Genomic DNA, 14,332 nt, shown 5'->3' with positions numbered 1-14,332 from the left:
GGAAATATGAGGGAATTTAAAGGATTTGAAATAAGTGGATAAATATTGGGAGACAGACCCGGGGTTCAGGAGAAAGCAGGTCAAGCTATGTGCCTAGTTCATTGTGAAAGTGATAACTTCAGAATAATTTGCATTTGACTCGATGTCGTTCTTGGCATTTCAGATATAATCCCAAACAGATAAGGAATAATTAGTAGCTTTAAAAGATTATTGATATGAGTGAATACATGCAAAGTGATAGGTCATAACTGAAGTGAATAGGTAAGAACAAAAGCTTGTAACCCTAAAATAATGATTTAATTTTGTGTATTTAGTATGTGATCAATTTCTAGATAAAAGAATTGCATGATGGAGCCATGGGAGTGGAAAGCTCAAGTAGAAGGGTGGCGGTTAATATCAAGATCAAGAATCTGAGAAGCCATGCACTCATGGTTATGCAAGCTGCTCTAACATGAAGATAGCTCCTTGAATGTGTTCAGCAGGGATTGTGGAGGATCAGAACCATCTCCTAACATCTTCTTGGTCATTGCAAACAGGAACAAGTACTCAGAACATGTACTCTGAAAACTTTTACACTTACTTCATGGCTAAAAGCAATCACTCAGTAGTGTCAGAGTTTATCCTCTTGGGGCTCACAGATAATCCAGAGCTTGAAACCATTCTCTTTGGTGTATTCTTAATAATCTATTTAGCTAGTGTCATTGGTAATCTCAGTTTGATTGTGTTAATCCAAATCAGTCCTCAGCTTCACACGCCCATGTATTTTTTCCTCAGCCATCTGGCTTTTGTTGATTTTTGTTATACCTCCTCTGTCACCCCAAACACTCTGGTGAATTTTTTGCGTGAAGTTAAAAGTATAATGTTTTATGCTTGTGCTATTCAGGTATGCTGTTTTATAACATTTGTTGTTTGTGAAATGTATCTGCTCTCAATCATGGCATATGACAGGTATGTTGCCATCTGCAACCCCTTGCTTTATGTCATTCTCATGCCTCGGAGACTCTGTACTCAAATGATTGCTAGCACATACATTTATGGATTCACTGTGGGTCTTGCACAGACCGTAGTGACATTCAATTTGTCCTTTTGTGGCTCCAATGTGGTCAACCACTTCTACTGTGATGATGTTCCCTTAGTCGCTCTGGCCTGTTCTGACACTCACATCAAAGAGTTGATGCTGTTAATCATTGCTGGGTTCAATACTCTTTGCTCTCTGGTGATTGTGATAATTTCTTATGTCTTCATCCTTTTCGCAATCCTGAGGATTCATTCTGCAGAAGGAAGACAGAAAGCGTTTTCTACATGTGCTTCCCACCTGGTCTCCATTACAATATTTTATGGCACAATAATTTTTATGTATCTGCAGCCCAAGTCAAGCCATTCTCTGAACACAGATAAATTTGCTTCTGTGTTTTATGTAGTAGTGATTCCCATGTTGAACCCATTGATTTACAGCTTGAGAAACCAGGAGGTTAAAAATGCACTAAAGAGAATTACTGAAAAGTTGTATTTGGCTGTCAAATAACTTAAGAATCATTGAACAAAGAAAAGAGGACTCTGAATTATGTCTTATAGAGTCAAAATGCTGGTGAGTAATAGAATAGAACCAAATTCCTATCTTTGAGAGTTTGAACTCACTGAAGATGTGCCTCATCCACTATTCCATTCTCAGTGATTACCACCCTAAATTTTATAAATTTATAATTATTAATTTTCATTGTTGAATTAGGAAGATAGGAGAGAGAGAGGGGAGTGGGGAATCAGCATTTTTAACTACATCACTTTTGTCAGTAATTATAGAAACAGTATTGTTAAGTAGAAGCAAGATCTGAACTCTATTATGCTGAGAAATTTGATTTATACTAAAATAGACCAACTTCTACTATTTCAAATTTGCTGCATAATCAGGAAAAGAAATCAAAATTCAAAACTATAATTTTGTTTTTTAATATTTTTCATAATTTCCCTAGCTCTCCAGGTCCTTTGCATTCTGCTTGAAAGGGTAACACTAACATTGAGCTTGATTTCATCATTTAATGACATTGATACTTTATCAGTTTAGATGGTGCCATTTCACATTTTAATTCACTGCCTGCTCTGAGTGTGTGGTTAGAAATTACTTTTCAAACACTTTGGCTGGTAACTTTAGGTTTTCCAATTAGTGAGTTGTTCTGGGTAAATTATTTCACATATTGTTACCTCAGTATCCTCATTTTCAAAATGCAATAGCAATGATTCCTTTCTCCTTCACTGATTGGGAATATCAATGAGGTTATAAATACAAAGGCCCTGCACAGTTCTTAGCATATTAGTTAGTGTGTCTCAAATGATGGGTATTATACTTAATTATCATTGTGCTTTTATCATAATTACCTTTATATGATCTACATAACAAGATAATAGCCCTTTTGAAAATAGATAGCTATTATATTCATTTTAAAGTCAACAGAATGAAAGCATAAAAGTTAAGGGGTTATTTTATTGTAATCATTAAGGATTTAATTATTTTAAATTTCTTTAGCGTTTTGTTGAAAAGACTTTAAAATGATGTCTTTAGATCCTCTCTACATACTGATTAAAACATACATTTTCTTTAAAAATAAAAATGAAGCCATTTTTGCTTTATGTTTCAGAGATTAGATTTCAATCTTATGAACTAATTAAAAGTAAAAATAACTTATTGAATGTTGTTCTTGTGTCAAAAGCTTGGTGACATCTTTTAATTGAATTACATTAGTTAATTTTCACAACCCCCAACTGAGATGCGTTCTTAATGAAAAAATACAAATCGATTTGTGAAATTCACTATAATATATTTAGCTAATGACTAGAAGAACCAGGATGTTCATTAAATCTTTTGCAACCATAAGCTTCATTTTTAAATAACTATCTCATTTTTCCAACTGCCATTATATAAAGTTACAATTTAAAAATAAACTGAATGGTGATTTGCAAAAACATTGTCTGAAAACAATATTTAAATTAAAATTCTTCAGAAGTTAAAAAATAAAAATAAAGGTTAAATGCACCTGAGACTGGCATAGAAAATGTATACCCAACATTTCTCCTATGTTGGTCATCAACTCTGAGAAAAAAAGTTAATGGAGATATTACCCCATGTAGGACTCAGGACTCCCTGCCTTCATCATCCCATATGTCATTATTCTTAACTTCAGATGTTTCTGAGGGACTCTCCTGTGTACTCAAAGCCAGATTCTTAGCTGACCCTGAAGCTTAGCCATATTTTACTGTAATATTTTAAATCACTGAATCTTGTTTGTTAATATGTGACTTCATGGATTGGAACATAAGGAAAATAATCTCGACAACTTTAAAAATGAAAGCTTTTAGGACAACTGATCTGAATTTTCTTGTTTCAAATTAAGACTTTTGGGAGCAATAATCTTCGATGGTCCTTAACCTGTGTGAATATTTACCTAGAATGTGACCAGGTCATTCCCTATACTAAATTACTTAAAACCTAAATCAAGTGTCAAAAGGAAGGCCTGAGGGAGGAAGATGTAACATCCATGAATACATAAATACTAGTGGCTCTTCTTTATAGGAAGCAGGATAATACTACCTTGATGGCATCAAAACATTGAAGAATGTATACAGACTCCTCTGAACTAATCCTTCAGAGATGAATTGAGGACATACAAGAGAATGGTAAGCAAAGAGAGGCAGTTAGGAGGTTAGGAGGTCACTTGGGATGCCTACTTCTCATAACAGATTTCCAGGAAGTAAGGCTTGGATCTGCTCCCAATGCCAGCTTCCTGCTAATGTACACCTGAGAGACAGTGATGATGGTTTAAGGAAATGGTTCCCTGCCACCCATGTGGAGACATGGATTGAATTTCTGGCTCCCAGTGTTGACCTGGGCCAACTAATAATATATGTAAAAACAATTATCTGGAATTTTATTCAAGGTAGATCACTAATCAGTGTACATACAAAGAAAAGAAAAGAAATCTTTGCAAGAAGACGTATTAGGCATGGTTCCTGTGGCTAACACACACCATGGTGCCAACCACTGTGCCGAGGTAATTACACATCTATCTAAATGATCAAATACAAGCTTGCAAAATGAGCATTTTTCTTATTTTGTTAGTAATTGGAGCTTTATGTATCACAAAAGTAGGAGTAATGAAATGCAAATTTGGGATCAAATGTTTCTCAAAACAGGAAGGCATGTTCTGGGGCCAGTGCTGTGGGGCAGCAGGTAAAGCTGTTATCTGCAGCACCAGGATCCCCAATGGACACCAGTTGAAGTCCTGTCTGCTCCACTTCCGATCCAGATCACTGCTGATACACCTAGGAAAGCAGAGGAAGACAGCCAAGTTCCTGTAAACCTGCCACCCACATGAGAGATCAGAAGTTCCTAGCTCCTGGCTTCAGGATTGCTCAGTCCTGGCCATTGCAGCCAGGTAGGGAGTGAATCACTGAATGGAAGATTCTCTCTCTCACCCTTCTCTCCCCCCACTCAATTCTGCCATTGAAATAAATAATTTTATTTATTTTTTAAACTTTTATTTAGTAAATATAATGTTCCAAAGTACAGTTTATGGATTACAATGGCTTTCCCCCCCACCAATAATTTCCCTCCCACTCGCACCCCTCCCATCTCCCGCTCCCTCTCCCATGCCATTCACATCAAGATTCATTTTCAATTATCTTCATATACAGATGATCTATTTAGTATATATTAAGTAAAGATTTCATCAGTTTGCACCCACACAGAACATAAAGTGTAAAATACTGTTTCAGTACTAGTTATAGCATTACTTCACATTGGACAACACATTAAGGACAGAGATCCCACATGAGGAGTAAGTACACAGTGACTGCTGTTGTTGATTTAACAATTTGACACTCTTGTTTATGGTGTCAGTAATCTCCCTAAGCTCTAGTCATGAGTTGCCAAGGCTATGGAAGCCTTTGGAGTTTGCCGACTTCGATTTTATTCAGGCAAGGTCATAGTCAAAGTGGAAGTTCTCTCCTCCCTTCAGAGAAAGATACCTCCTCCTTCGATGGCCCTTTCTTTCTACTGGGATCTCACTCTCAGAGATCTTTCATTTAGGTCGTCTTTTTTTATTTTATTTTATTTTTGCCAGAGTGTCTTGGATATCCATGCCTGAAATACTCTCACGGGCTCTTCAGCTAGATCCAAATGCCTTAAGGGCTGATTCTGAGGCCAGAGTGCTATTTAGGACATCTGCCATTCTATGAGTCTGCTGTGTATCCTGCTTCCCGTGTTGGATTGTTCTCTCCCTTTTTTATTCTGTCAGTATTAGCAGGCACTATTCTTGTTTGTGTGACCTCTTTGACTCTTTGACTTATCAGTGTGATCAATTGTGAACTGAAATTGATCACTTGGACTAGTGAGATGGCATTGGTACATGCCACCTTGATGGGATTGTATTGTGATCCCCTGGCACATTTCTAACTCCACCATTTGGGGCAAGTCAGTTTGAGCATGTCCCAAATTGTACATCTCCTCCCTCTCTTATTCCCACTCTTATATTTAACAGAGATCACTTTTCAGTTAAATTTCAACACCTAAGAATAAATGTGTGTTAATTACAGAGATCAACCAATAGTATTCAAATAAATAATTTTAAAAATCCCAAACATGCATGTTCATTTTTAATCTGGACTACATATGTTTATGTGACTTTTTTTTATCACCCTCTTGGTTGTATATCCAGATACCAAAACATCCTAGGTAGCCCAGAATGCCAGATGCTTTTATTTAAATAAACCTGGAGACAAAATGAGCAGCACTGAACTTGGTGTTTTGACTGAGGAACTGGTTTCAAGAGATGAGTACAGCAACGATGGACAATCATTGAATCAGTTTGGAGGCTGCACTGAACATGGATTTATGTTCCAGAACAAGTGGGATGACTTATTTATCCATACATTTGACTCTCTTATCTCATGCTAAGAGAACAGTTTGCTTTACCTCGACCCATAACCGATAGAAGGGAATGGTATGAAGACATCCACACTTTAAGCATTGCTGCCATATTGATTTCCTGAAGCTGAAATGTGAATGAAAGGGCAAATGATGAATGTCCTTCCAGTGAGTCATTAAGATTTAATAGGCCTGAATTTCCTTTATTTTAAAAGATTTAATTATTTATTTGAAAGGCACAGTTACAGACATGGAGACAGAAAGATAGAGAGAAATCTTTCATCCACTGGTTCACTCTCTCCAAATGTCTGCAACTGCCAGAGCTGGGTCAATACAAAGCCAGGAGCCAGGAGCTTCATCAAGTTCTTCCAGTGGGTGCAGGGGCCCAAACACTTGGGCCATCTTCCCCTGCTTTCCCAGGACATAGCAGGGAGATGGATTGGAAGTAGCACAGCCGGGACTCGACCTGGAGCCCACATGGGATGCCTGCACTGCTGGCAGTGGCTTTACCTGCTATGCCACAGTGCTGGCCCCAAGCCTGAATTTCTTGACCTGCACAGAGAGATGCTGTATCTATTTCCCATGTCTGTGTTGTGTGTATCTATCTACACAAATGTACACTCATTTATGAAGCATAGTAAATTGAAACAACAGGCTTCCCAGTTTAATCCAATAACTGTAGAATTCACTCAATATAGACTCCAACAGTACCTCATGGAGTATATCTGATTCATTTACAAATTAAATGCAGAGGAAAAAAGAAACCCTTTGTCACGCAAACATCAAACCATATTCTACATAACGACTGCAAGTTACATAACCTTCCAAAATGGAAAAATAAAGAATATTATGAAATCACTGGTACAATTAATTTTTATGAAAAGTCAGAATAATTAAAGTATGTCAAATATTTATTTTAATTGCATTGTTATGATCAACAAAGATGATTGAATAAATAGTAGGTACAAATGACATAATGACAAGGTTATTTCCAACTGAACAAGCATGCAAATACACTGAAGGAATTCATTTAAAAACACAATTCTTGCAAACAATGTTTTCCAATTATATTTTAAAATATGATATAGACACATTTAAATGCAATTATAAAAAATAAAAATAAATGCAATTATAATACCTTCTATTCTTAATACTCGTAAGGTTTATAAAATAAAATTCAGATGGACTTGAATTTGCAGTTAGAATTTTCATGTTAGTAATTATGTGACCTTAGGAAAATTATGAATAATTGGGAGCCAGAGATTAAAACCTACACATCTCTGATGTTTGTTGATGACAATAAGAACTACTTGGTAAGTTTGTAACAAATAATAAAAATCTATCCTTTATACCTTTTACCAGGATAATCCTTTGAGAGCACACTGAATTAATATTTAACCTTATATAATAAACATTTATGTAGCTAACACAAAGCGCTTATTATTGAACATTGTTGTAAACATTTTTATAAATATATAATTTTCCAACCAACCAGTTGAGTTCTATTAATTCCCAGAATTCCTAACAGACTAACACAGAGTTTAGGTCAAGTTTCTCAAGTTGCAGGGCAAGTAAATGAAAGAAATAACATACAAATCCAAGTTGTCCAAATTGCCCCGTTCCAGAGTCCTGAGGCCTAGCAAAAACATGTTGTGGCCTTCACTCTGCACAACACGTGAGTCAGTGTGTCTGAGTTGGTGTTTCAACAAGACTTCAGTCGTATCTCAAGGCTGCATGAGCCTGAACAGGACTCTTTAATCACACTGATTTGCCAGAATCTTCCCTGACCCTTGTAGAAAATGTCACAATCTAGTAAAATAACAGGCACATGTACGGTTGGTTTAAAAAAATGATAATAAAAAGTTTTATTGGTTTCCCTGGTTGCACTTAAATAGGCATTATTATTTTCTTAATTTTAATATCTTTAACATTTCACAACCTTTATCCAAGGCTTTCTTTGAGGCATCTTTCACCTCTTTGTTCCTTAGACTGTAGATTAGAGGGTTCAACATGGGGATGACCACTGTATAAAACACTGAGGCCATTTTGTCTGTGTCCAGGGAGTGGTTGGATTTGGGCTGTAGGTACATAAAGATCAGGGTGCCATAAAATATTGTAACAGCCACCATATGGGACCCACAAGTGGAAATGGCCTTGCGTCGCCCCTGGGTAGAGCGGATCCTGAGGATGGCAGCGATGATAAAGATGTAGGAGGTGAGCACAATGGAAGAGGAACAGATCATATCAAAGCCAGCAAAGGCAAAAATCAGAATTTCCTTCAGGCGTGTGTCTGAGCAAGCCAGAGCTAAGAGGGGGAGGTCATCACAATAGAAGTGATTAATAACATTGGGGCCACAGTACGTCAGACGGAAGGTGATGATGGTATGGAATAGGGCAACGAGAAAGCTGTATATATATGGAACCGCCACTAACTGAATGCAGACTCTTTTTGACATCAGCGTTGAATAATGCAAGGGACTACAGATGGCTGCATAACGGTCATAGGCCATGGAGGCTAAGAGGAAACATTCAGTGATCATGAAGGTGAGGAAACAGCCCAGCTGTGTTGCACAAGCAAGGAAAGGAATTGTGTTACGTTCCACCACAAAGTTCACCATCATCTTCGGTGTAATAGCAGAAGAGTAACAGAGATCAACAAAGGCCAAGTGGCTGAGGAAATAGTACATAGGTGTGTGGAGCCGAGCATCAATCCTAATTAATGTAATCAATCCAAAGTTGCCTACAACTGTGACCAGATAGATAACTAAAAACATCAGGAAGCATGGGACCTGAAGTTCTGGCCTATCTGTTATTCCTTGGAGGATAAATTCAGTGACATAAGTGATATTAAAGTCAGCCATTTATTACAGAAGAGTATGTGGATTTTGCTGCAGTTGAGGAATAAAAATGATAATTCCCAGGGTCCTAACAGAGTTAGGGAAGGTGATCACCGATGTCTTCCAGTTTTGAATTATGTCATCGTGTGGGCAGAACATACAGCTTACCTCTCTAACGATACACCATTCTTGTCCCCAAAGAGGTGCTGATTTTCAGAACAGTCTTCTTGGGCGGTGCTTTGCTTTCTAATTTTAGAAAATAAGGGAGTATGCTGGTTAAAAAGGGAATATTATGAAACTTCTTAAGGCAGCTAATATCAATATTTCACTGTTTTGCTGGAACTATTTCTATGCATTATATAAATACAACAAAATATAATTTGTAATTCATAAGCAGAACTATAGTTGTAATTCCTTTTTTTAAGATTTAGTTATTTTACTTGAAAGGCAGAATTACACAGAGAGGGAGAGACAGAGGTCTTCCATCTGCTGGTTCACTCCCCAAATGGCCATAATAGCCAGCTCCGGGAGAGACTGAAGCCAAGAGCCAGTCAGGAATTTTTTCTGGGTCTCTCACATGAGTGACAGGGTCTCAACTACTTCCGCAGCATTCTCAGGCACAGTACTAGAGAGCTGAGTAACGTGGAGCAGTCAGGCCTTGAACAGGCACCATATGGGATACTGGTGTTGCAGGCGGCAGCTTAACCTGCTACAGCACAGCTCTGGCTCAATATTCCTTCATTTTTGCAGTTCTGTGCATGCTCCCATAAAATATATCAAAACAATATATATAATGTTTTTACATGTAAAAATAATTTATATATACCAATATCTGCTTATTTTTCTATATAAACTTCTCCTTTGTATTGAACAAGTAGTTTGTGCTGCAAAACTATAAGAAAATTTATGAGAAGTGTGGCAAAACATACAATTTTATTCACATAAAAAGTAAAAGTATTTGGGATATTTTCCATTATAAACTACACTGAAGTTTTAGGTTTTTGTCCAGGGGTCCAAAGAGCTTACAGATATCAAGTAGTTTATCAAATTGATCATTATTATAAGTTATATGTGAATACATATCTTTTACCATAAAGATGTGTCAATATATTTCAAAAGTTCAAAATATCTAAGGTCTCTACTCTGGTTGTACTTCTAGCAACTTATATAAGGAAATATTCAGTTGTAAACAGTTTTATGAAAATGTATAAAACCTGGAGCTATTTTTATGTATCTTTCACAATAATTGTAATTATTTATATTTCTACAAGCCCTGAAAAAGACTAGTTTCATTAAGCATAATATTAGCGAACCTAAATTTTATTTTTGCTCCTGAGTTTATAGTCTACAAAGTAGAACCATAAAATATTAAAAAGAAGGAGGTCTTATAAGACTATACTGTATAAACTCTTTATATATTAATTTTAATTTATTAGTACTGTTATTATTTGGTTTGTTGTAATTGAGTGCTGTCCCTATGAGACAAATACTGGTACATACATTAACTTGAGATAGTCTCCTGCATAGCCTATGACAAAAGTTGTTTCTTATCACCATTGATTAACAGTTGAGAAAATCCAGGCTTATAGCTATGGTCACAGAGAGTGGACAATGTCAGAAGGATATGATTAGGTAGCTTTAACTACAGAGCCTGTATTTCTAACCATCACCATGTTGGCCAAAGTGCAGTGGCTTTCTCCTTCACCTTAATCGCTGGGGTGTAGGAACAGGTTAGAAATGGTCCATTTTCCTATAGTAGCAGGCTTAATGTTTACCACAAAGAAAATAAGACAGCTACCATTTATTGAATCTTGTAAAATTTTTCATTTTACTCAGTCGAGGTAAAATTGCTGACTCTTGGATTAAAAAAAAAAAAATTAAGCGTGTAGTGCTTTCCTTCACAGCAAAAGCTGTTTCATTCCAGCCTATTATGAATTAAGGATTCTCAGCCTTGCATGTAGGACTTGAAGATACATGACATTTGTCGCACAATATTTTATTTCAACTCCAGCTGTGAAGTTATGATTTCAACCCTAATTAAGGGTTATTTTAAGTTAGTATACAATGTAAAAGTAAAAATAAAGTAGACCACCATACACAAAAATGATGTAAGGAAGGTTTTTTTAAGAATTCTTTTTTTTTCTTTTTATTTAATAAAGGCCACTTGCATGTTAGAAATTTTCATGTTACTCATTTTGTACAACTTAAAAATTTGTTGTGATTCCAAGGTTCATGTGTAATCAAATCAGAAGGAACCATCTGACAAGTTAAATTGATCAATGGTAACAATAACTATGGTTGATATTTACTATTTAAGTATAATATTGAAGTACTACAAATAAAATATTTCTTAAAAATCAGCCATGTGTGAACACAAGTATTTTGAGAAATAATCCCAATGATTGCACGGGCAAGCAGAATGCACCCCTACTTTCCAGGTTACTTGTTTCTCTTTTGATATTGTTGGCCTATCCTTTGGTTGAATTCTTTCAGTACATGATTCCCCCAGCTAGTGGAATTCAAATTTTATTATGAGAAAACTAACCAAGATTATTCCACAAGAATAGTCTTAACAAATTCAACTTTCAGTTCTTCTAGTTCCATGGCTTTCTTTTCTAAAAATGATTGGTCTGAGAGTGTGCAAATGTTTTGGTTCCTTTTTTGTCTTCCCACTTAAAAATCTACCCTTCTCGGCGGCACCACGGCTCACTAGGCTAATCCTCCGCCTAGCGGCGCCGGCACACCGGGTTCTAGTCCCGGTTGGGGCGCCGGATTCTGTCCCGGTTGCCCCTCTTCCAGACCAGCTCTCTGCTGTGGCCCGGGAGTGCAGTGGAGGATGGCCCGGGTGCTTGGGCCCTGCACCCCATGGGAGACCAGGAAAAGCACCTGGCTCCTGGCTCCTGCCATCGGATCAGTGCGGTGCGCCGGCCGCAGCGCACTGGCCGCGGCGGCCATTGGAGGGTGAACCAACAGCAAAGGAAGACATTTCTCTCTGTCTCTCTCTCTCACTGTCCACTCTGCCTGTCAAAAAAAAAAATCTACCCTTCTCCCATTGTACAAATGAAAGGCATACTTTTCATCTATCTGAAATCTTACTAGGATTTATTGCTTCAAAGTAAGCAAGTATTCTAGTTTCCAAATAATTTAAGCTTTTCAGATTATTATTTCTATCAAGACATCATAAAATGGCTCCCATCATATCAGAAGATACATTTTAAATATAAGGCAAATTTAGGTTTTATCATTATTAATCAAAATTGAGAAAATAGAGGCTATTTTAATCATTTTGTGATATAATATATTTACCTTCAGGTGTAAATTTAGAGTCACATGGAATATATATACACTTATGTGTATATACAACATATCTTAAAATCCCAATGCTTATTACATGAAAATAACAACTTTACACCCATTAAAATGGTGGAAAGTTTTTAATACTCACTTAACCATGTAACTTGAGAAAAATATTTTTTCTAATTATTTTAACGAATGTCAAAATTAATCAGTAATGATCACTTTGGTCCTTTTTATTAGTTGGTTAATTCTTTAACACTAAGCAGTTTCATTCATTGGCTTCTATTATTCACTCCTTAGAGTCTATTTTGCCAATCTAGATTCTCAAAACATAATTGAAGAACAAATTAAATCCCTGCTTTGAAGGCTTTATCTTAGTTCTTAAGAGCTAGGGATTTACCTATGATGTTTTAAACATGTAGGTATCAAATATTATACCAATGTTTTGCATAGAAAAAGTATTCAGTAACAGAGAAAAGAAAATGATCATTAAGAAACCTCCTCTCATCTCTCCACTGATTTATTGATACAAAATGTTCCTCTTTTCTTCACTGCCTACAATTATCCATATCCTACCTTGTCCCTTCTCAGTGTTTATTGGGCTTTTCCAAGTCAAGCATCCTTCATCCCAGGACTCCATTAAGACTGATTTCTAAACTAAAGCTCAATACAGGGTTAAAGCATTCTGTGCACCACCACTGTGTGCCAGACACACAGACATAGACATTTCAGCCAACAGATACCACCTCTACATGTCCCAAAACACATGTGTCAAAATGACACAATATGGCACGAGAAAAAGGTTGGGAAGAAGTGGTTTCAATCTGATTGCCTTGGGACCCCGGTTAGTGCCAAATGCTTTTTCTGAGAAGCAATATAGAGTAAATATTTTACCAGTGGTTTTCTATTTCATGTAAGTATTAAACAATTATATTGTGTATCCATTCCTTATTTAAGAGGGAAATTTTTACCTTATATTAACTGTTGTTAAAGGCCAAGGATAACTTTTTATGAAGACCAGCTCTTCTTATAAGAGAAGTTTAGATGGAAAATTTCACCAGTCCCTGTATCTCTTCTCCATCATCCTATTTGTGGGCAACACTGTACTGCAAGAGAGAATACACACTCTAACTTTCATGTTAATATATCATGAGTGTGTGTGTGTGTGTGTGTGTGTGTGTGTGTTTTAAGAGACAGAAGGAAATGGGGAATAATAAAGTGACATTTAAAGATGTAAATATCCCTTGAAAGCTCTGAAAAGAAGAAATATGAAGCTATCAAATTACTTTAGGATGCATTCTGATGCCACTTAATGCCATAGTTCTACAAGGAAGAGTTTCCGATAAGGAAGTGGGGTGCAAGCGTAGGTTTGGCTCTTGGGCCCATATGCAGACTGCATCTGACTCACCTGCTTAGTAATGATCCTGGATCCCAGTGAGCTTACCCTGAGGTTATTTTGGCTATTTATTATAACCTAGGTCCCTTTGGATCTAAACTTGAACCACCTGGGGTATCTGGAAGCTGTATTATTAACTCCCATGTTTCTCTAAATGTAACATTAGTTGGATAAATTATATTGGGAATTTTAAAATTCTTTTTAATTCTCAGTGTTTGTGAGGACTCATACTTCAAATATACCAATTTAATTTCACAAAGGCAGGGGTGGGTCTAGTAATAAATCAAAATATGAAACCAAAATATTTAGATCCTTTTGATTAAGAATTCAAGCTCTGTGAAATGATAACATCAGCGCTTAAATTCTGAGTAGTTTGCTCAGGACATATTGAATAAAATCTATATTTAGTTTAAGCCTCGTCTTTCCCAATTTTAAAATTAAGAAAAATTATATTTTCTTTGTAATTTTCCCAAGTTAGAATGATTAATGTATGTAAAACTGTAGCAAATAGTAAGTGTTCAAGAGATGCCTACTTTCACCATTACTGTTAAATGTTGTTCTGGAAGTTTTATCCAGAGTCATTAGGGAAGAAAAAGAAATAAAACAGATACTCTTCAAAGAAGGAAGTCAAAGTATTCATGTTTGCAGATGATATGATCCTATACATAGGGAGACCAAATAAGAGAACATTGGAACTCCTATGAGTCTGGCAAATTTGCAGGATATAAAATCAACACAAAAACTCAATGCCATGCATAAGCAATGCCATGACTGAGAAAGAACTTATAAGATCAATCCCATTCACAATAGCTACAGAAAAATGATATACCTTGGAACAAAAAAAGAAACAAGGATATGCAAGATCTCTACATGGAAAATTACAAA

General features: G+C 36.3%; 2 protein-coding genes across 3 annotated transcripts; one reads left to right on the top strand and one right to left on the bottom strand.

Moving 5' to 3' along the window:
* Positions 1-568: 568 nt before the first annotated feature.
* LOC100343279 (olfactory receptor 5AL1-like) lies at positions 569-1,525 on the top strand. Its single transcript, XM_002709136.3, has one exon. The coding sequence runs from the start codon at positions 584-586 to the stop codon at positions 1,523-1,525; it is 942 nt and encodes a 313-aa protein (XP_002709182.2). The 5' UTR covers positions 569-583.
* A 1,647-nt stretch (positions 1,526-3,172) lies between these two features.
* Positions 3,173-8,778, bottom strand: OR8U3 (olfactory receptor family 8 subfamily U member 3). Of its 2 annotated transcripts, XM_017349687.2 has the most exons (2): positions 7,870-8,778; positions 3,173-3,202 (listed from the first exon to the last, which is right to left on the bottom strand). In XM_017349687.2, the coding sequence occupies exons 1-2, from the start codon at positions 8,776-8,778 to the stop codon at positions 3,173-3,175; spliced, it is 939 nt and encodes a 312-aa protein (XP_017205176.1). The 2 variants fall into 2 exon arrangements, with proteins under 2 accessions (XP_017205176.1, XP_008269322.1); XM_008271100.2 differs by lacking the exon at positions 3,173-3,202 and having other exon boundaries at positions 7,819-8,778.
* Positions 8,779-14,332: the final 5,554 nt, after the last annotated feature.

The sequence above is a fragment of the Oryctolagus cuniculus genome, chromosome 1 (genome assembly GCF_964237555.1).
Source record: "Oryctolagus cuniculus chromosome 1, mOryCun1.1, whole genome shotgun sequence".
NCBI classification, from domain to species: domain Eukaryota; kingdom Metazoa; phylum Chordata; class Mammalia; order Lagomorpha; family Leporidae; genus Oryctolagus; species Oryctolagus cuniculus.
The sequence above is the reverse complement of the archived record's forward strand: the minus strand, read 5'-3'. Positions and strand labels throughout refer to the sequence as shown.